The sequence below is a fragment of the Taurulus bubalis genome (genome assembly GCF_910589615.1).
Source record: "Taurulus bubalis genome assembly, chromosome: 11".
Lineage (NCBI taxonomy): Eukaryota > Metazoa > Chordata > Actinopteri > Perciformes > Cottidae > Taurulus > Taurulus bubalis.
In genome coordinates this window covers 27813784-27837463 of record NC_136599.1, presented here as the reverse complement: position 1 = coordinate 27837463, position 23680 = coordinate 27813784, and the positions used below count along the sequence as shown (strand labels likewise).

At 41.3% G+C, this 23680-nt stretch overlaps 1 protein-coding gene across 1 annotated transcript; it reads right to left on the bottom strand.

Annotated features, from left to right (window-relative positions):
• Window positions 1-2076: 2076 nt before the first annotated feature.
• Window positions 2077-23106, bottom strand: ap4b1 (adaptor related protein complex 4 subunit beta 1). Its single transcript, XM_079226252.1, has 13 exons — window positions 22916-23106; window positions 22155-22379; window positions 21942-22072; window positions 19976-20123; window positions 15854-16139; window positions 13747-13845; window positions 10227-10338; window positions 9842-9925; window positions 9634-9737; window positions 9054-9261; window positions 8315-8629; window positions 3650-3784; window positions 2077-3412 (listed from the first exon to the last, which is right to left on the bottom strand). Exons 1-13 carry the CDS (start codon window positions 23026-23028, stop codon window positions 2958-2960), a joined length of 2415 nt encoding a protein of 804 aa, XP_079082378.1. The 5' UTR covers window positions 23029-23106; the 3' UTR covers window positions 2077-2957.
• Between the last annotated feature and the right edge of the window lie 574 nt (window positions 23107-23680).

Below are 23680 nucleotides of genomic sequence, written 5' to 3'. Positions count from 1 at the left end.
TACTATGAGATAAACTCCTTGGTATAGTTTACTATGAGATAAACTCCTTGGTATAGTTTATATGAGATAAACTCCTTGGTATAGTTTATATGAGATAAACTCCTTGGTATAGTTTATATGAGATAAACTCCTTGGTATAGTTTATATGAGATAAACTCCTTGGTGTAGTTTATATGAGATAAACTCCTTGGTGTAGTTTATATGAGATAAACTCCTTGGTGTAGTTTATATGAGATAAACTCCTTGGTGTAGTTTACTATGAGATAAACTCCTTGGTGTAGTTTACTATGAGATAAACTCCTTGGTATAGTTTACTATGAGATAAACTCCTTGGTGTAGTTTACTATGAGATAAACTCCTTGGTATAGTTTACTATGAGATAAACTCCTTGGTGTAGTTTACTATGAGATAAACTCCTTGGTATAGTTTATATGAGATAAACTCCTTGGTATAGTTTACTATGAGATAAACTCCTTGGTATAGTTTATATGAGATAAACTCCTTGGTGTAGTTTACTATGAGATAAACTCCTTGGTATAGTTTACTATGAGATAAACTCCTTGGTATAGTTTATATGAGATAAACTCCTTGGTGTAGTTTACTATGAGATAAACTCCTTGGTGTAGTTTATATGAGATAAACTCCTTGGTGTAGTTTATATGAGATAAACTCCTTGGTGTAGTTTACTATGAGATAAACTCCTTGGTATAGTTTACAATGAGATAAACTCCTTGGTATAGTTTACTATGAGATAAACTCCTTGGTATAGTTTATATGAGATAAACTCCTTGGTGTAGTTTACTATGAGATAAACTCCTTGGTATAGTTTATATGAGATAAACTCCTTGGTATAGTTTACTATGAGATAAACTCCTTGGTATAGTTTATATGAGATAAACTCCTTGGTGTAGTTTACTATGAGATAAACTCCTTGGTATAGTTTACTATGAGATAAACTCCTTGGTGTAGTTTATATGAGATAAACTCATTGGTATAGTTTACTATGAGATAAACTCCTTGGTGTAGTTTACTATGAGATAAACTCCTTGGTATAGTTTATATGAGATAAACTCCTTGGTGTAGTTTACTATGAGATAAACTCCTTGGTATAGTTTATATGAGATAAACTCCTTGGTGTAGTTTACTATGAGATAAACTCCTTGGTGTAGTTTACTATGAGATAAACTCCTTGGTATAGTTTACTATGAGATAAACTCCTTGGTATAGTTTACTATGAGATAAACTCCTTGGTATAGTTTATATGAGATAAACTCCTTGGTATAGTTTACTATGAGATAAACTCCTTGGTATAGTTTACTATGAGATAAACTCCTTGGTATAGTTTACTATGAGATAAACTCCTTGGTATAGTTTATATGAGATAAACTCCTTGGTATAGTTTATATGAGATAAACTCCTTGGTATAGTTTATATGAGATAAACTCCTTGGTATAGTTTATATGAGATAAACTCCTTGGTGTAGTTTATATGAGATAAACTCCTTGGTGTAGTTTATATGAGATAAACTCCTTGGTGTAGTTTACTATGAGATAAACTCCTTGGTGTAGTTTACTATGAGATAAACTCCTTGGTGTAGTTTACTATGAGATAAACTCCTTGGTATAGTTTACTATGAGATAAACTCCTTGGTGTAGTTTACTATGAGATAAACTCCTTGGTATAGTTTACTATGAGATAAACTCCTTGGTGTAGTTTACTATGAGATAAACTCCTTGGTATAGTTTATATGAGATAAACTCCTTGGTATAGTTTACTATGAGATAAACTCCTTGGTGTAGTTTACTATGAGATAAACTCCTTGGTATAGTTTATATGAGATAAACTCCTTGGTATAGTTTACTATGAGATAAACTCCTTGGTGTAGTTTACTATGAGATAAACTCCTTGGTATAATCCTGTTGTCGTTGATGAGAGACGTTACTTAGCAGAGTGGGAAAGCCAGAGCAGCAGCCTCCTCAAGGTCCTAGTGCCCTAAAGTTAAGTATGATGATAGGCTATTGGATTGTAATTTGAAGGGGGAGAAAACATACAAACCAGAACGCGCACACACATATGTAGCATTTTAGTTATAAATAACTTGTCCATGTGAGAAACAATAGTTTAATTTAATGACATCACCAAATTATTTGGGGGGGCTGAAAAACATTTTAGGGGGGCGTTAGCAGTAGCCAAAAGGTCATTTTGGCTACCTGGGGGGATGACATTTAGAGACTTGGTATGCACCCACTCCCCATGCTTCTCCCACAGCCTGCCCGCTGTGAGGCCGTGGAACAAACCAGCAGGTGCTTAATCTAATCCAGGTGTCGTAACTTTTGACCGGTAACCTTTGCGTTTATGTGTATATGAAACTGTACAACCCACAGAGTTTACTCATTGGCCTCTCACAACAGACTGACTTATTCAAACAGACAAACAACAATGCAGGAGGAATCCAAATGTTTTATGAGTTTAAGTTAACCTTTACCTCTCTCCAGCTGTTATAATGAGAGCCCACTCAAAGGTCAGTGAGATATGATCTACATTTAAGGTTAAGTCTCGACATCTGGGAGCCTCTGACAACAGCTCACTGTGTACACACAACAAATTAAAGCCATAATAACTTCCCGTTCCAGGGCCGTTGTCCAGCTCGGCATCCTGTGAATGAGGAACCTGATCTATTTATTATGTCTGTGAAAAACCTAAAGTTGATTCACTAAATGCGGTATTGTTAAATGACATCTAAAACCTGTGAAGACTCCACTCTCACTTCAATTATTTCAGCTAATACAAAGTGAAAATAGTTTTACAAATCATACTTCTGTCTGTGGTTTCCTGAAGTCCAATTTGGGCCTTGCAATGTTTGCCATTGCTTAGGGCAGTCATGGTTAGGGAATGAGTGTGGTCAGCGAGCGTTTTTGAGGAGGAACAATGTGTTTGTATGTGTGCGTCGTGCATATTTAATTGTGTGTGTGCAGCACAGTGGTGAGGATGGAGAGAAAGTCCTTCAGAGCTTTGTCATCTCTTGGTTGCTGTTTGAGAGTCACTTTTATTTCCTCCTCTTCCTCGTCTTTTTTCACCAACTCTCTCCCACTCAGCATCCCAGCTTCCTCTTCTTCTTCCACCACATCCCCATCCTCCGTGCATTTCTTTACTGCTACTACCCTCCGACTTGGCTCTCCAGTGTACAGCAGCTCGCCGACTATGAGTGTGCTGCCAGAGTGTGCGTGCTGGGTGTGTGTGTACAGGTAGACCCTCCAGGGGAGTGTGTGCGGCGGCGTGAAGGCCAGAGTCTGGATATTGACCAGCTGCATGGCAGCCTGAAGGCTTTGTGGTGAGCAATAAGGTACGGCTGGGCATTGGATGTGTTCTTCCAAGCACACATAATCCTCCTCCTCTTCCAGCTTCTCAGCACCTAAAAAGCAACAAAACAAGTCAGAGAAACTGATGTCAAGCAGACCAACTGAAGTAGAAGAATTAAGCGGTACAAAAAAAACTGTACTTAAGAACAGTACTTGAGTAACTTTACTTAGATACATTCCACACTGGTTTTAAAGTTTTTAGAGCAGGCATGTTTGCTCCTGTCAATCACAATACCCGTCCCATGAAGAGGAAGCTTTTGGCATGAAAGGATCTCCTTTGGTTCCATCACCTTGCTCAGCGTGTGAAGCATGTCGCTGCATCCACAGACGCTCAAACGCCTCTGGGCTGAGAACAGGGGACAGGGACAGACTGCGAGCCGGGACATTAGCAGAGGAGTAGGTGAACCTACTGGCACCGTCTGAGTCTGGAGAAGAGATGGGACCACAAAGAGATCCAGGAGAGGGAAAGTTAGGACGGGGGGCAGAGGTCTGATTAACAAGGCTGCAGCATGTTTTGCTTGTTAGACAGAACACATAAATCAGACAATCATATTCAATTGTATTCTTATTTCTTTGTGGTAATTTATTGTTATTACATTTTCTAAACAACTATTAACAATTACAACTTTTTTCTTTCTTTTTTTATAATTAAAAATTATATTTATTGATTTTTTTGTTACCTTAATCACGTTGTAACTTCTAAGGGTGGGAATCACCAGAGGTCCCACGATTCGATTTTATCACAATACTTGGGTCCCGATTAGATACTATCACGAAACTGCGATATATTGAGTATTGCGATTTATTCCCTTTTTTCCACCGCAAATTGTCTCCAAAGGAAAACGTTGTCCACATATTGTATCTAAGAAGATAACGTTTTCAGTCTGCTCATCTCACTTCAATACTTTTTATTGCAGCAAAATGTGATTGTCAAGCAGACAAACTGACTAAAACGGAACTGTTTGCATTACAGTCTGAATAGTCACTTAATCATTACAGTCTACAGCAGGGGTGTCAAACTCATTTTCACCCCGGGCCACATCAGCATCGTGGTCGTCCTCAAAGGGCCGGTTGTAACTGTAACACTGTATACATTTAACTCCTCCCGAACATCATGTTAACTGTCTTTGTATTAGATTATTGTTCATTCAAGTGTAAAAATAGTGTACATGCATTTATATAAATGTAAAAATGTATGTAAGCAAATTTGTCTGTTACTATGACAGAAATCCATTTAATTTAGGGTAAAGAAACCCACATTGCTAAATTATAATAAATATACAATTATAAAAGATCAAACTTAAAACAGAAGAAAATAACAAAGACAAAGATCAAACGCATGTTATTATATTAACTTTCTTCAAAGCTTTTTTGTCACAGGACATAACTGGTCCAACAAATAATTGTGAGCAAATAAAGACATGCATGTGGTCTGGGGCAGTGGTTCAACTGGTCTGGGGCAGTGGTTCTACTGGTCTGGGGCAGTGGTTCTACTGGTCTGGGGCAGTGGTTCTACTGGTCTGGGGCAGTGGTTCTACTGGTCTGGCTGCAGGACCCACCTTGACCCCTTAATGACAAAGCTGAGATCCAATGCGAGGAACATTTTTAACTTCTCAAATTAATTTAATGATATGGTGCAGTTTGAACCTGAGAAAGTACACAATATCACAGTATGCCAACACAAAAAAAATATTTTTTTTAAATTTGAAATATTCCCTCTTACACTCAATTAAAAACCCCAAAGTGCATCTTAAGGACATGAGGTAATACAACACACATAATATTTTTATAACTTCAGCCTTTTTTAACAGACTCAGTGTTTTCATGCACAAACATGGAATAAAAAAGTATCTATCACAAATAGTCCAACGTGTAAACTCACGCAAGTAAAGCTTGACGCAGCATTGAGGAGTGTGAATAGATGGCGCTCCGCTGCATAAAAAATCCCCTTCAAAATAAAAGCACATTAAAAATCCCCTTCAAAATAAAAGCCCATGCAAAGGTTCGCAATTCAAAACGGGTCCGTGAAGCCGTCGCGGGCCACATAAAATGACGCGGCGGGCCGTATTCGGCCCGCGGGCCTTGAGTTTGACATATATGGTCTACATAGTCACCTCATTTGAACTGGAATGCGCCGGAGAGAGGGCGGGGCTTATCTCTGTGCAAGCAGTTTTCATTTCCGCCATTCACCATGGAAATAACCACTCGTTCTGCTTTATACTTGTTGTGAAAACCTCCAAAACGTATGGGCATCAAACACCATCATGTCTGGGTTTATCATATTATCCGTAGCTGCACACAGCTCGGTGGATTTCACGCGAGGAAGTGCGTCTGAATGACGACATCTTCCAGCGCTGCTCCAGGACCCGTAGCCAGTTTGATTTATGCTTTTTTTTAACGTCTTTGAGCAGCGCTGTGTCACCATGTTGTCCTGTGTTTCGTGCAACAGCTGTGTGAGCAGCGGCGCTACGAGTGACGGTTGATTTAACCGCGGACGGCGCATTTCTCATTTCTAAATTCATTAAATTATCATAATTATTAGAGGAAATTATGGGGGCATTTTTGCCCCTCTCCTAGTGATATCAGGGGTAAAATTATATTTCTTAGGGGCAGTTTTGCCCTCGTGTATTTCCGACGCTGTATATATATATATTTTATGCCGTGTTCACACCGGACGCGACGCGAATTTGCGGCGCCGCGTCCACCGCGGAAGTTTACTCGCGCGAGTAGAAAGAGGGCGTTCACACCAAACGCGAATTTGCGGCGCGACCAAAGGGGCGTGGCTTAGCTCTGTCGCTTGCCTCTGTGAGAGACAAGCGACGAAGCTTTCATTTCCGCTATCGACCATGGAATGAATAACCACTAGTTCTGCTTTATACTTGTTGTGGAAGTCCCAAACATGTGGGAACATGAAACGCCCTCGTGTTTGGGTTCATAACATCATCCGTAGCCGCACACAGCTCGGTGAATTTCACCGACTCCTCCAGGAACAGCGTCTCGCGTATCTCCGTAAAACGATACCGATTATGCCAACCAGCATGGAAATAACCACCAGTTCTGCTTTATACTTGTTGTGTAAACTCCACATATGTCGGAACATCAAACTCCATGGTGTCTGGGTTCATAATATTACCCGTAGTCCCACAACAGCGTCTCAATGAAGCCGCTGTCAGCGCTGGTTCAGGCGGAGCAGCAGCAGTTTCATTCAGAAACGGGGAGAGGCGGTGGTGACGGGCGCAGCTTCTCAACGCTGATTCTCAACGCTGATTCTCAACGCTGATTGGCTGCCGCAACTTTGCGTCACGCGATTTCTCCGCCAGAGTTGGGAGAATTCAACTCACGCGAATTCGCGCCGCGTCCTTCGCTTTGTTCGCCCCAGGTCAAACGTTCTGTTCGCTCCGCCTCCAACGCGTCTATCTCGCCGCAAATTTGCGCCGCAGCGCGTCTGTGGATTGACTTTACATGTAAACTGGTCGCGCCGCAAATTCGCGTCGCGTCCGGTGTGAACACGGCATTAGGGCTGGGCAAAGTTGACAAAATTTAACTGATTAATGATTCTTCTGTGATATAATCACATACTGCGCCAAATTCAATAATGAAGTAAAAACTAGTGTATTGCGAGCTATTATTTTAAAGTAATGTTATCAGAACAATATAACAGGTCCTCTGGAGCAACAGCAAGTTAACAACAGTATATAAATCTAAAATATATGCTAGGGAAGAAAAAAATTATGTATTTAATTTTTGTAATGCTTCTATATGACTGGTCATTCCATTAAATATTGTATTTATTTTCAGATGTTATAGACTATTTTATTCTAATGTAAAACAGCTTAATATCATGCTGAAGAAGAAACATTTGTCTTTTATCAGGAAACAACATAAACAGTCTGTTCAGTAGTAAGGGTCCCTGTGAGGGACAAGCCCCTCCTTCTTTTGTCATGTTCAGTAGTAAGGGTCCCTGTGAGGGACAAGCCACTCCTTCTTTTGTCATGTTCAGTAGTAAGGGTCCCTGTGAGGGACAAGCCACTCCTTCTTTTGTCATGTTCAGTAGTAAGGGTCCCTGTGAGGGACAAGCCCCTCCTTCTTTTGTCATGTTCAGTAGTAAGGGTCCCTGTGAGGGACAAGCCACTCCTCCTTTTGTCATGTTCAGTTTGTTGCTTACCTTAAAGATGTATGTTAAAGACCAGCAATTGATTAACTTTATACAAAAGCAATCAGTGATTTTGATCTTGTTCAGTTCAGTAGTTCTTACTCAGTGAGAAAAGTCCAGTCTGTGTTGTCTTGAACAAGAGCACTGAAGTCTGGTTGGATGAGGTGGAGATGTGAAAGACAGCTGTATCTCAGTGGCGGCTTTGCGCGATTAATGTTCTGTGAGGCGGAGCGGCTCGCGGCAGCACCCGCTGCTCGCTGAGCACAGAAACTACAGAACAATACGTGCTTCAGTCTCTTGGCAACAAGCCGGTCACTGAGGCTGTGGAAGCGTGCGCGCACACGTAAATTACCTTCAAAGTAAAAGCAGTGCCGTTGTATTGCATTCATTTCATCTCTCCTTTTTTGATTGACCTCACCGCCGGACTGGGAGAGCCGTAAGATGCCCAGGTCTGAACTACGCCATCTGGGAGAGATTTAAAGTGCAGCACCCGTGTGTGGCAGCATTAAGCCCCTCCCAATGTAAAATAATTAAATACGATCAAATAATTAACGCCGTTAATAGTTTGCTGCGTTAACGTGTTTTTAAAACGCGTTAACGCAGCAAATATACATATTTGCACATATACTGTATATTCAATCTAAGTTTTGAAGGCCTTGGTCGAGGACTAGAGCTTTCCATTAGCACGTAGCAACAGCTGAAGAGAAATTCTGATTTAATTTGTCCTCACACGGTTATGAGTCGCTGTTGCCTTGACACTGTACAAGATACTCGACAGAAATATTTTAGTGTCTTTACTCACCCAAATTAACTTTCTCAATTTGGCTACAGTTCAGTGTGTCCGAGAGGTCCGTGTTTGGCTTGGGGTCAAAGGTCACATGTTCAGGGCTTCCTCTGCTGGCTGGCTCTGTCGCTACGCCACCCTGCCTCAGAGGCTCTAGAGTGTTAAAGCTGGATGCCCACTGGCTGATGGGCTCGGCGGGGCGGCCAATCAGAACGCCCAGAGAAGGGTCTGACCTCCGACCCTGGAGGACCTTCCGTGTCTCTTCTATCCCACAATGCAACAGGCGGTAGTAGAGAAGTGCCTGGTCACGCACGCACATGTCCATCTCCTCCTCTGGAAACCACAAAGTGAGACAATGTCATCTCTTTGGCTACACCTCTCTTTTACGCCACACACAAAACCCTGTACATGACATCAGGTATTCCCGAGCCAATAACCCTAATCTTAACCATCACAACTAAATGCCAAACCACAACCCTTACCCCAACCTAAACCCAGTGGCGGGTCGTCAGAGCCTGCTAAGCCTTCTCTGCTGGCCTAAACACAATCACAAAGTTTAAATTTAAAAAATTTTAGTAAGTAAAATGTATAGCTATTTTATAATTGTATTGGTTTTCACAAATACACTACATATATTATATTTTCTTATTGCACAGCTCCTGTGACAGGCCAAAATGTCCTCACTTTTTTCCTCACCCTCAACGTCTAAAACTCAAATTGGATTCTAACAAAGATAGATGTACAAGTACGCACACACCTATGCAGTAGTGCAGCAGTCTTCCGAGCATGTCTTGTGTCTCAGAAGGCCGGCACAAAAATAGCTTCATGGTGGTCGTCAGCAGCTCCATCTTGACTCCCAGAGAGGCCTCGCTCCTCACTCCGTCAATGAACACTTCCAACGTGTATGGGGCGCTGGACACTCGCTCCCCGTACACGGCCAGCAACCACAGCAAGGCTTGTCTGCCCTAAACGAGGATGAGGAGAATCAATACAGAATTTAGACTATTAAACGCCCTCGACACCCACTGATATGTTTTGCGTTACTGTGGGTGATCAGATATCTGCTCACATTCGCAGGCGTGTGGAGTACCATTAGTGTGTGTGTGATGACGTGATACAGGGTACTACTTTCCTAATTGCTTTATTTAAAAAATATTTTTCATTTCTTTATATCTTTTTCTATAAAATAAAAAAATAATGTTTGACATGAAAATATTTAGTAAAGTATTTGCGGGGACAGGAGTGAGAGAGCCTCTCTTCCCCTCCAACTTGTAAAAATGGTTTTAACTAACAATAGCAATGTTGTTGGATTAAGCTGCAAAGCGTCACTGTCTGACCTGGCTATCCTGCAGCATTCCATCACAGCCCTCTAGAGCCAGACACACAGTGTCGCTGCACTGAGGACACACCCAGACCAGGTCACACATCGTCTGCAGCACCGCTGAGGAGAGGGGTGGACAGAGACAGACAAAAACAGGTGTGACAGCATCGACTGCTTCTTCTCGACAGTATGCATGCAGTGTGCATGTGTCATCTGAGTTCTACCAGAAGTGATGTGCTCCTGTTTGAGCCCAAGCAGTCCAGTAAGGATCTCCAGACATCGGTCGCTGTAGCTCCGTCCAATACGACCTGCATCCAATCAAGAGACTTTAGAAAGTCTATCACCGCCCCACCACTGGATGAGATTTAATAAATTAAATAATAAACAAATATTCATATCCTGTCCTTAAATCAATATGTTTTTAACATCCTAAAATACATAGACTTGACTTTTCGCGCCGCTTCCGGTGTGAACACGACATAAGGGTGTGTTACTGTGAGCGAGAAGAAAAGAAGTTCTGAAAAAGTATCTCGTAATAAAGACATGGTTAAGAAGACAACATTGCATCATGCATTATGCTCCCACATAATAGTATGACTGTGTGTTTACCTATAGCTGAGATTGCAGCCTGGGCAGTTTCCGGGTTGACATCAGTGCAGTATCCTTTCAGCTCGTCCAGTAACATTGCTACATTTTCATCATTAACCAGCTCAACCAGTACCTGCAAACACAACAGGGTTATGTTAACAGCGTCGGAAATATACGAGGGCAAAGGACAAAACTGCCCCAAAGAAATATATTTTTACCCCTGATATCACTAGGAGAGGGGCAAAAATGCCCCCATAATTTCCTCTAATAATTATGATAATTTACAGCTTTTTATGACTGCTTGTTCTGCGACTGGCAACTCAGGGCAGTAGGGGGAACTCCAGCAATGTACTTTACACTACAGTTCCAGTTCGAAAAAACTTTATTTCCGAACAAGTGGCTCGACAGGTTGTACAGGAACACCACTTTGCTAGAAGTTTGAGTTCCCATTAGTGAGAGTGTGTGTGGGGAAGTTTTAAAGATAGCTGAAATACTCTCTTCCTTTTACAGAAGCAATTCCTAAACTGGCTGTGTCCGACCCTATTTGAACTTGCACTCCACACATCTCAGGAATGTTTGCGTTGCACTTGTGTTCTTGTATACAGTGGTATTAAGATTGCTCCTTGATCCCAGAGAAACCCTCTGAGTTTCAGAGGGTTTCTTGTAGTTTTTAACCATACATCTCAGAGTCTGAGATGTATGGCTAAAACTACAATCTTAACTAAAACTTGATTTCTCAACTGGCACTCGTCCTGTCATGCCTGTATCTATGTTTAGAATGTACTGGTACGATACTCGAGATGGACGAGTCGTAATGTCATCGGCTCTCACTGGTCACTGGCTAAAAGATGGAGCATGTTGATCAAATTCATATTGGCAGTCAATATACAGTATAGCATTAATACGTGGTCCAGAAAATGTAAAGCATAATCATACGGTTTGAGTAGCTTTTCATTCTTTGCATTTCGGTTCCTGTTGTTCCCCATCTTCGCTATTATTTACTGTCATTTTTGGTAGTTATATAGAATTTAGGACATTGTCTACGCCAGTGATTCTTAACCATAGGGCCCCCCCATTGGTCCGCGAGCGCCACCTAGAGGGCCGCCAAAACCTTTCCGTTTTCACCTGTGGGCCGCGGGACCGCATAGGTAATGAATTGAAGACATATTACTGTTATCCGCGAGACACTCAGTTACAGTACAGCTTCCCACCACTTGGTAATGCGTCAGTCAGTTGTTTAGCAAGCTATAATATGCTGAAGAAGAAACTCAGCCAGCAGCTAGCCTGTAGCAAAAGTTATAGAGAAGTATTTAAAACGAAAACATGAAGACTAAAGTGCTGCTGAACACCCAAACGTCTAAATGTTTGTGAAGTATGATCCTGAATTCACGAAGTAGGGCTTTGTGAACGGAGGTAACGAGGCGGAGCCCCGAGCCTGTGTGGAGTGAGGGCTAACGCTAGCTAACGCTAGCCTCGCTAGCTAACGCAGCACTGAAGGCTTCAAAGCTAAAGCGGTATCTAGAAACCAAACATCCAACGCTCGTGGGAAAGCCGGTGGGATTTTTCCAGATAAAAGACGATGTACTACAGATGGAGAAAAGGTCTGTCACTGACTGGCAACTCCAATGTGCTGAAAGCCAGCTGTCACAGATATGAAGACAAACTTCTGGTTCTGCAGAAGACATGAAGCCTGCTGAAGCATATCATTCACATCATAAGGCTATATTTTAATTTGCACTTTATTTAAATGTTATTTACAGTTTATTTAATTTGAAAATTATTATTTTGAATTGTGTGCACACTTGTCTGCACACTAATAGTTGCCCAATAATTGTGAACAGATATTCTCCAAAGAAAGTAAAAACTTTACTTCTACTGTCTTAAACATTTAAGGTTTATTAACATGTTGGATTAACCGAGAGCACTGTAGTTGTTCAATAATACAATTAATCCTCAAACAAACTACTTTCCTAATAATTGTGCAGAGTATTTATTTTATTACCACATATTATTTATCAAATTTCAAAGTCTCCCTTGTTTTTGTAGAACTTTGTACTTGAAAAGTTGGGCCCCGAGGTCAAAAAGGTTAAGAACCCCTGGTCTATGCCATCCAAAATTAAATGTCCTAATTTGGGAAATACGTAAATTCCTATCCTAAGATATGATACGGTTTTCTTTCTAAATGCACCAATTAATTAATACAACAATTAATAACCCACAACTAACACTCTTTAACAGGTAAAACACCATGACACAACAGTCCGAACTGCATGCTGGGTACAGCTCGCCCACTATCACAACAAGAAGAAACTCTGTCGCTACATAAAAAAAAAAAAAAATCTGTCTGTCTCCATGTTTTAGCGGTGCTATTTTTCACCTACATTCCCCTGGGTCCTAAGTCCCTCCGTGTTTAGCTTCCTAACAGCCTCTATGTACCAACGTACAAACAGCTGCTCACCACTCACGGAAAACAACTAGCGGAGAACAACTAGCGGAGAACAACTAGCGGAGAACAGCTGTTCAGTTGGCCGGCGGTCCTTCTGGGGTCAATGAATGAATGCGTTTACTTGGGGGGGGGGGGGAATACCATGATATGAATTTTTGGCCATACTGCCCAGCCCTAATGACATGTCAGAGATATGACTTTGAATGAACCACATGGAACATGATGCAAAGGCCTTTCCCCCGCCCTGGACCCCAGGCTAAGTGAGCTGTTAGCTTGATGCAAAGAAGGTTTTCTCACTGACACATTCCTAACACAGTAGGCCAACCGCTGTCTGTGTTTTGTTAAGGGGGGACTCCCCTGAAAATCTACCTCACAAACAGGGCTAAAGTAAACAATGAAATGTTTTTGTTGTCCAATCGGTTTAAGAGTAGTCTTTCTAGAATGGAAACATTAGAAGTGCAGTGTGAGTATAGCCCCTGGTCTTAGGTTGACCCTGGGTTAGCAATGTGTGTGTGAAAGAGTTATCCCAGGGTCAACTCTTAGCACAGGGCTATCCTAGCGTAAGAATTTGCTATAATTTGAAGGCTGAACTGGATTATAATGAGATCATTAAGAATCACGTGATGATTAAGAATCACATTGTGATTAATGGGGGAACAACATGACATAATCAATGCTTTAAAAAATGTTTTTTAAGTATTTACCCACCGATGAGATAATCAGAAGAAAATCTTTTTGAATTGCACTTTATTGTGAGTTTGTGGATAAAAGCTGCCCCTCAAGACAATTCCTTTGAGAAGTTGAAAATGTTCCTCGATTTGGGTTTGTCATTAAGGGGTGTTAGTGGGTCCCAGACCAGTTAATAACCACTCTCTGAACCATGAGAGGAATGGTATTAGTTGAGTCATCTTGAAGGTACGTTCTTTCTGGCAAAATCAATCTAGCTTCCCTCTTTCAAAGCTGCTTTTGTTTTTATTTTAAATGGGTGTGAGGTGTTTTAACTCTAGTTTCAGTTGGACAATGTAGCTTTATTCACAAAACAGTAAATAGCAGAATAGCTGTGGTAAGAGTAGAAAAACAACAACATTGAATCACCTGCATCTTCCTTTGCTTGATGTAGGCTGGCTCAGCGTAGCTGCAGAAGAAACGCTTGTAGTGCGCCCCCATCAGGCCAGGGAGAGAACGCAACAACAGCTGGAGAAAGACACAGGCACCATTTCATTCCTCAAAATGTGTCCAGACATCCATCTGACAAGAGATTTCCACTGACAAAGAAACCAATCAACTAATGAAAATTATTCTGCAGGTAATAAGACGTTGTGCCTCTATCCCCTCAGCACACACACGCTAGCCATGATTCTTACTGATGGTAAGAATTAAGAGCAATGCCATTTGCTCTGTCCTTCTGTTCTATTTGAAAAGGGCTTGGAAACAGAATGCTTGTGCAAGCTATGTTGTTCTGGATATCTAGAATTGCATATAGTTTGCATGTGGCCATGGAAATAGGAAGTGTTTTGCCTCTTTCCAATCATACGTAAGATAAACTACTCAAGCTGCTGAAGCCCTATCTTGCTTGTGCGACCTTGTCCTTTAATTCAGGTGTGTGTGCACCGTGCTCTCTGTGTTAGTGTGGTAGCAACCTCAGAACCCATAGGCTATCGGTCTGACGGTAGATAAACCTTCCGGGACGGAGGTTATATTTCTGGGGTTCAGTAGCCCGCGGATATCCACACTTCCTTTTCCGTGCGCTGCTCACAGTACGTGTACGACGGATTGTAGACCATAAAACTTGGCACCGAAAGCTTTGCTTTCTCTTTTGAACCACTACAAGTGTAAATGAGCTGAAGGTGATGCTGACTCCACAAAGCAGCGTTCCTACCATGTTGTTGAGGAGGGGGCCTATATTCTTGCAGTCCTATCAGCTAAACATTATATATTTACTGTATATATTATATATAAGCGCTGTAGTGTCCATTTGTCCAGTAAATTAAAAACAAACATAAATCAAAGGGCCACTGACGTACCATAGGTTTGTGGTTTACTCAGTCAAAAGAATGCATTTTCCATACAGGATTCTAGCAAACAAACAAACAAAAGTAACTCCTAATGCTGCCTCTCCTGCTCTGGTAAAAAACATAGGCCTACCCACGTGCATGCTGGTCCTGTACTTGCCTACTCATATATATATATATATATATATATATATATATATATATATATATATATATATATATATATATGCCCACAGCGTTACCAAATGAACAACCAATCGACTAACTATTCAAGAGATTCAAGATGTTACTGTCATATGCACAGATAGACAGTTATTCTGTACAATGAAAAGCTTATTTTGCTGGGTCCTCCTAACACACAGAATTGTTCACCAGTCTGATGGCCTGCGGGTAGAAAATTGTTCGTCAGTCTTGTGGTTCTGGACTTCAGACTCCTGTAGCGTCTGCCTGATGGCAGGAGCCAGAAGAGTCTGTGCTGGGGGTGTGTTGTGTCCCTGATGATGTGATGTGTTCTCCTGGTTACTCTGGCGGAGTAAATGTCTTGAAGAGGGGAAGGCTGCTCCTGAGATGAACTGTGCAGTTTTTTTAATCACACGCTGGAGTGCCTTCCTGTCCTGCAGTGCAGCTTCCATACCACACTGTGATGGAGCTGGTAAGGACGCTCTCCATACTATATTTGTCTACGTATCTCCAACTATACCTAGACAACAAATAATTAAACAAAAAACTACAACGAAAAAGCTATCCTAATACATCTACAAATCTAACCTAAATCTAACCCAAATAAGCAAACATCTAGAATAATTCAACAATACTACTTATGAATAAATTAACTAAATACTAACATAAATCGTCTCATACATCAACATTCAACGTTACCGCTTACTTTCTCACCTGTTTGTTTCCAGTCTTATTACTCTTTATTGTATAAAGTATTCTGTATCTCCAATGTTCAGCTTTAGCTTACAGGCTGATGAGCCCATGAAGTTCAGTCTGCCTCGCTCTCCCTCTCAGCTCCTCCGTGTCTCCACATCTCATTGATTTATTTTGTTGAATCAATAGATTGGTTCATTTTTTTGTGTGCCATTTCATGACACAGTGGAAGTCTACAGTATGAAGTCTGCATTACCGCCAAGAGCACATAGTGGAATACTTTCGCACCCTAAACATAACTTGGGTTTAGCGCTGACCTGTATGTGGCAGAGGGCCGTGAACCTTGTCTCTCTGGACACGCTCCCGCAGGCGGCGAGCAGCGGCCCACGTACTCGCTCCAGGGCCGCCAGGCTGACAGCGGGCAGGCCGGAGCAGAGTCCGAGGAAGAGGCTGAGGGTAGCCGCCATGACAGGGGCGTGGGGGCTGACCAGAGAGGCGTCCAGCAGGGACAGGATGTCAAACAGCTCGTCCTCTGATTGGGGATGGTAACGCTGGAGGATCCTCAGCACCTCACACTGACCCCAAACATCAGACTCCTTCAACCTAGGAGGACCGATAAACACAGAGATGTAGACATGTATGATGCTGACCACCAGTACCTGCTCATTCTGTCAGTGGGAACATGGGCTAAAAGTATAAATAATAAACTGCAAAACTGTTGGATGGCTGGTGCTAAATGTTGTAAACTTGTATAAATATGAGGAGTGCGAGTATATCCAATGCCTTATAGATCTTATTTATCTGTACCTTAGAGCTGAACACACAGTGGTTTACTTTAACCCAATCCCACATACTCTGTCCTGCTGATGGCAATACTCACTAGGGTCTACCTACCTACATATGTATGTATCTACCTACCTACATACATACATACATACATACATACATACATACATATGTATGTATCTACCTACCTACCTACATATGTATGTATCTACCTACCTACCTACATATGTATGTATCTACCTACATACATACATACATACATACATACATACATACATATGTATGTATCGACCTACCTACCTACATATGTATGTATCTACCTACATACATACATACATACATACATACATACATACATATGTATGTATCGACCTACCTACCTACATATGTATGTATCTACCTACATACATACATACATACATACATACATATGTATGTATCTACCTACCTACCTACATATGTATGTATCGACCTACCTACCTACATATGTATGTATCTACCTACATACATACATACATACATACATATGTATGTATCTACCTACCTACCTATGTATGTATCGACCTACCTACATACATACATACATACATACATACATACATACATACATACATACATACGTATGTATCTACCTACATACATATGTATGTATCTACCTACCTACATACATATGTATGTATCTACCTACCTACATACATATGTATGTATCTACCTACCTACCTATGTATGTATCTACCTACCTACATACATACGTATGTAGGTAGGTAGATACATACATACATATGTATGTATCTACCTACCTACATACATATGTATGTATGTATGTATGTATGTATGTATCTACCTACCTACATACATATGTATGTATGTATCTACCTACCTACCTACATATGTATGTATCTACCTACCTACATACATATGTATGTATGTATGTATCTACCTACCTACATATGTATGTATCTACCTACCTACCTACATACATATGTATGTATCTACCTACCTACCTACATATGTATGTATCTACCTACCTACATATGTATGTATCTACCTACATACATACATACATACATACATACATACATACATACATATGTATCGACCTACCTACCTACATATGTATGTATCTACCTACATACATACATACATATGTATGTATCTACCTACCTACCTACATATGTATGTATCGACCTACCTACCTACATATGTATGTATCTACCTACATACATACATACATACATACATATGTATGTATCTACCTACCTACCTATGTATGTATCGACCTACCTACATACATACATACATACATACATACGTATGTATCTACCTACATACATATGTATGTATCTACCTACCTACATACATATGTATGTATCTACCTACCTACCTATGTATGTATCTACCTACCTACATACATACGTATGTAGGTAGGTAGATACATACATACATATGTATGTATCTACCTACCTACATACATATGTATGTATGTATGTATGTATCTACCTACCTACATACATATGTATGTATGTATCTACCTACCTACCTACATATGTATGTATCTACCTACCTACATACATATGTATGTATGTATGTATCTACCTACCTACATATGTATGTATCTACCTACCTACCTACATACATATGTATGTATCTACCTACCTACCTACATATGTATGTATCTACCTACCTACATATGTATGTATCTACCTACCTACCTACCTATGTATGTATCTACCTACCTACATACATATGTATGTATGTAGGTAGGTAGATACATACATACATATGTATGTATCTACCTACCTACATACATATGTATGTATGTATGTATGTATGTATGTATCTACCTACCTACATATGTATGTATCTACCTACCTACATACATATGTATGTATGTATGTATGTATCTACCTACCTACATATGTATGTATCTACCTACCTACCTACCTACATATGTATGTATCTACCTACCTACATATGTATGTATCTACCTACATACATATGTATGTATGTATGTATCTACCTACCTACATATGTATGTATCTACCTACCTACCTACATACATACATACATACATACATACATATGTATGTATGTATGTATGTATGTATGTATGTATGTATGTATGTATGTATGTATGTATGTATCTACCTACATACATATGTATGTATCTACCTACCTACCTACCTACATATGTATGTATCTACCTACCTACATACATATGGATGTATGTATGTATCTACCTACCTACCTACATATGTATGTATCTACCTACCTATGTATGTATGTATGTATCTACCTACCTACCTACCTACATATGTATGTATCTACCTACCTACATATGTATGTATCTACCTACCTACATATGTATGTATCTACCTACCTACATACGTATGTATCTACCTACCTACATACATATGTATCTACCTACCTACATACATATGTATCTACCTACCTACATACATATGTATCTACCTACCTACATACATATGTATCTACCTACCTACATACATATGTATGTATGTATGTATGTATGTATGTATGTATGTATGTATGTATGTATGTATGTATCTACCTACCTATGTATGTATGTATGTATGTATGTATGTATGTATGTATGTATGTATCTACCTACCTACATACATATGTATGTATGTATCTACCTACCTACATATGTATGTATCTACCTACCTATGTATGTATGTATGTATGTATGTATGTATGTATGTATGTATGTATGTATGTATGTATCTACCTACCTACATACATATGTATGTATGTATCTACCTACCTACATATGTATGTATCTACCTACCTACATATGTATGTATGTATCTACCTACCTACATACATATGTATGTATGTATCTACCTACCTACATACATACGTATGTATCTACCTACCTACCTACATACGTATGTATCTACCTACCTACATACATACGTATGTATCTACCTACCTACATACATACGTATGTATCTACCTACCTACATACATACGTATGTATCTACCTACCTACATACATACGTATGTATCTACCTACCTACATACGTATGTATCTACCTACCTACATACGTATGTATCTACCTACCTACATACATACATATGTATCTACCTACCTATATACATACATATGTATCTACCTACCTACCTACATACATATGTATCTACCTACCTACATACATACATACGTATGTATGTAGGTATGTATGTATGTATGTATGTATGTATGTATCTACCTACCTACCTACCCACCCGTCTAACTACCTATGTATCTACCTGTCTATCGCCCTACCTACGTGTCTGTCGACTACCTTCCTATGTATCACCTGTCTGTCGACCTACCTGACTGCATCTGTATAGTAAGAAGTTATACCACCATATTTGCACATAGTATAACTGTCACATATCTACTGCACCTCAGATTTGTCGGGTAAATAAAAGATACCTAGCAAAATAATTTAAAAGGTACAAGATTGTTACTGCTGAGATTTGGCTGAAAAAGAAGGGCTTCAGCTGCCTCCATCCATTTGGCACAGCATCGTCACCAAAACCTCAATGCTGTCCAAACGCATTACTCATACATACATGTACCTGATAAAGACTAACCTGGTTCAACACTTTTCATTTAGGGCCTGGTTCTCTATCATTCTAACCTGTTGAGGAGATGATGGGTGATCGGCTTATTAATAGCCACTCCTCCCTCCTCCTTCAGGATCTCCTCCAGAGCTCGAAGGCAGTTCACCATCACCACCGGGTCTGGGTCCCTCAGCAGGCCGTACAGCTCGTTCACCACTGCAGCATCTGGAAGAATCGTGAGGATGCATATACAAAGAGCATGAAAAAATATTTAGTGATGGACCCTTCAATAACTTAACTGTTTGTAGAGGTGCGATTCAAATATTACTCACAGTCCACCGATATATTTATCAATGCACTCTGATGACATTGTTGGACTAACAAGGGAGAGTTCTTAAAAAGGGACGAAAATCGATGAAATAAAACCAAATATTTTTCAAATATTCTTCTTCCTGGTGCCTTTATTAACCACAATTCAATTTGATCGCCGACAGTATTGTCAGTGATTCAAAAGTATGTAAGCAGGGATGATCAGAGGGCTACAGAGGTCTGGTGAGCCCGCTTCTTTCCAACTACATTACATTTTCAAACTCCAAGTCTTCAGGCCCAACGTTTCTGAAAAGTGAAGCCAATGCTGAAGTTCCTTTAATTAACCTGCATTCTTTCTAGTGTACACCAGAGGAGTCTCCCTCTGGTTGTATAGAAGTCTATGCTAAGTCTATGCTAACACATGTGTTAAAGCTGCATTCTCTCTCCTGACCACCAGGGGACGACTCCTGTGGTTGCATAGAAGTCTATGGGTACATCCCAAGTCTCTAAATTGTGGTTTCCTCGCTCCCCGATTGAACCGGCAGTGGTTCTGCGTCGCCATATTGACGGCTGTCCCAAAGCTCTTATTCTACTCCGAGGATCGTCCACCCTCCTCGATCCTCGGGAGCCATGATCGAGGAGCCCTGAGAAGTGTTTTATCGCTCGACACGCCCCCTCATTGTTCATCAGTTATTTGATTGGACGCTGCAGCTGAGCGGACTGATCGCTGGAGTTTCATACCAGAGACGATCACAGATTAAACTCATATATATATTAGATTTATTTTCTTATTCACAATCTGGTTAAAATATATGTTCATTGTAGGTCTGAACAACAAAAGGACCACAAACAACTTTCTTCATTTATAAAAATACTTGTCTTTTCTTGATCTGTTGTTTCCCTCAATAACTTTTATTATGTACATAATTCAAATCAGAGCGGAAACACTTTTTACAACATGTATCGTACTTTCATTCAGTCACGTGAGGCTGATCATTCCTGACTGTGTCACGGTTCAGCTCCACACATTCCACTAACTAGTTGTTTTCATCCTGTCTGCCTGTTTACTAACTGTCCTGTCATTTCAGATCCTGCTCCACGCCCTCCTCATTCCCTTCACCTGGTCCATGCCCGTCTCACCTGCAGCACATTCCCTCATTAGTCTTCACTACTTATGTCCCCTCACTTGTCCCCTGCCAGATTGTCTTGTGTTTTTTAACCTAGCTCTCCAGCGTTCCCTGTGTTATATATTTCCGGACACATAAAAGAAGGATCCCCGGCTCCACTGGTGCATGTCAATGTGTCTTTGGGCAAGACCCTTAATCCCAAATGCAGGCTGTTCCTGCAGAGGACAATTGTATGTATGGGTATGAATGAATTGATTATTCTGATGTGCAGGAGGCACCTCACATGTAGCCCCTGTCATCAGTGTATGAATGGGTGCATGGCGACATGTAGTGTTAAACTATGCGTGGTCATAGGACTAGAAAAGTGCGACACAAGTACAGTCCCATTACAGAGAGGCATCCATCTTATTATTAAACACTGGTATCTGATTGATATTCAATATCAGAACTGAAAGACTTTAAAAAGGTACACACACACCTCCTTGTGTTGTTCTCCTCATCTGGTTTTCTGCGTGCACATGCATCTCACAATGACGACCTTAAACATCTTTGTGTGTGTGTTGAGACAACGGGAACAAACATAGAAGCAGGAAAGCCATTACCCTACCTATCTCAGGGTGGGGCTGGAGATGGTGTAGTTTGGCCCAGCCGAGGACAGCCACCCGTCGTACACAAGCGGCTCTGTCCCTCAGTCCTGCCGTCAGAGGCTGCTCCACATACTCCACCAGACTGGGTAACCTGGGAAACAAGACCAGACCTTATAGCGGTCACGGGCGAGGTGATGGCGTGTGCCCAAGACGTCGACGTGCGTCGGCCTCACCTGAGGTTGGTCATGTTCCTCAGGGCCAGGCTGCGCACCATGGGGTTTGGGTCCTGGCAGTCTTTCCTCAGGGTGTTGATGACCAGCAGAGACAGTTCTGGGTTCAAAGTGGCATAGGAACACAGGAAGACGTAGACCAGCTTCTTCTGGACTACGTCCACTGTGGCACAGGCTTTCACCATCTCACTGAACAGGTCTGACACATCCACACCCTGTGACATGGCCCTGGGATAGAGAGGGAAACCAGCCTCCTGTTAGCTCAGTGGTTCTCAAACTTTTTTTTGTCACGCCCCACTTTGGACGAAGAAAAATGTTCATGCCCCACCACCCCAACAAAAAGCCGATCTCCGTGAGCTTTTCTGCCGTTTTTGTTCTTGGCCGCCGCGCATGCGCAAGCGTAAACTGTTAACGGTGTAACGTAAACATTTCTACGAAAGTAGAGGCATTTGGCCATGTATTTATTAAGGACGTTTTATATCCGTGAACTTTTGTACTATGTAAAGTTATCATGTTCATGGAGAGAGGTCGTCCTGAAACCACAAGGTAGCGGTTCATCCCTGGTCTCCATAGTTACATGTTGAAGTGTCCTTGAGCAAGACTCTGAAGCCCCAGAGCTTCACAGCAGCTCACTGCTCCTTAAGTACTAAGGATGGCTAAAATGCAGAGAATAATTTCCCCAAAGTGGGATTAATAAAGGATTCTAAAAAGAACAGAACAAAAACGCGGGTCCCTACAGACGGCAGGACCGGGTCTGGACTCACCGGACCGCTCTCAGCACGCTGCTCCGGTAGCGCAGCGGGTCGGACTGGACGTGCGGGTTGGACAGCGCTCTCCTCAGCTCCCTCACCGCGTCCTCGCTGCCCAGATACGGCATGGCGGACACACGCAGACGTTATATTCAGAGTATCACCGTTCTTCACGCGCACTTCATACTTTAAAAACGGAGCGGTTCCTTCTTCTCGATGACTGTTGTTTACACAATGCACACTTCCGCGTTTCTTCTTCTACATTTAGGTTGCTTCATAGTATGGCGCTCTGCTGGTTGGGGTGGGAACTGCACTCTACCATTTAACATAACAGGCAATTCAGTGCCGGGACCTGGAGGAAAATTATGATGAATGATGATGATGATGGCCAAAGGCCGGGTTCATACACATTGTGACCAATGGATTTCCATGACTTTTCTTTCAAACTCAGCGTAAATGAACGTCATGAACATATGAATTTCCATGACTTTTCCAAAAAATGTTTTTTTCAGGACTTTTCCAGGCCTGGAAATAACCATTTTAAAATTCCATGACTTTTCCAGGTTTCCCATGACCGTGAGAACCCTGCAAAGGGCTGATCCAGTATCCAGGGTTCTTCACGTTATCAGTATGCTGCCGGCAGGAGGCCTGCTGCTAACGATGCTGGGTGTTAACTGAACTGAAGATGCGGCGCAAGCTTCCTCACCTGCACGTCTGACTCAGACACTCAAACTGAAGCGTTGATGCTCTATGTTACACAAGTGCTCTTCCTGCTGAGAG

Coding starts and splice junctions, on each gene's coding strand:
- ap4b1 (XM_079226252.1), bottom strand. CDS start 23,028: ATGCCGTATCTGGGCAGCGAGGACGCGGTGAGGGAGCTGAGGAGAGCG. Junction 20,124..21,941: donor CCAGCCCCACCCTGAGATAG/GTAGGGTAATGG, acceptor CGATTCTTCCAG/ATGCTGCAGTGGTGAACGAG. Junction 3,785..8,314: donor AATTGAGAAAGTTAATTTGG/GTGAGTAAAGAC, acceptor TCTCTTCTCCAG/ACTCAGACGGTGCCAGTAGG.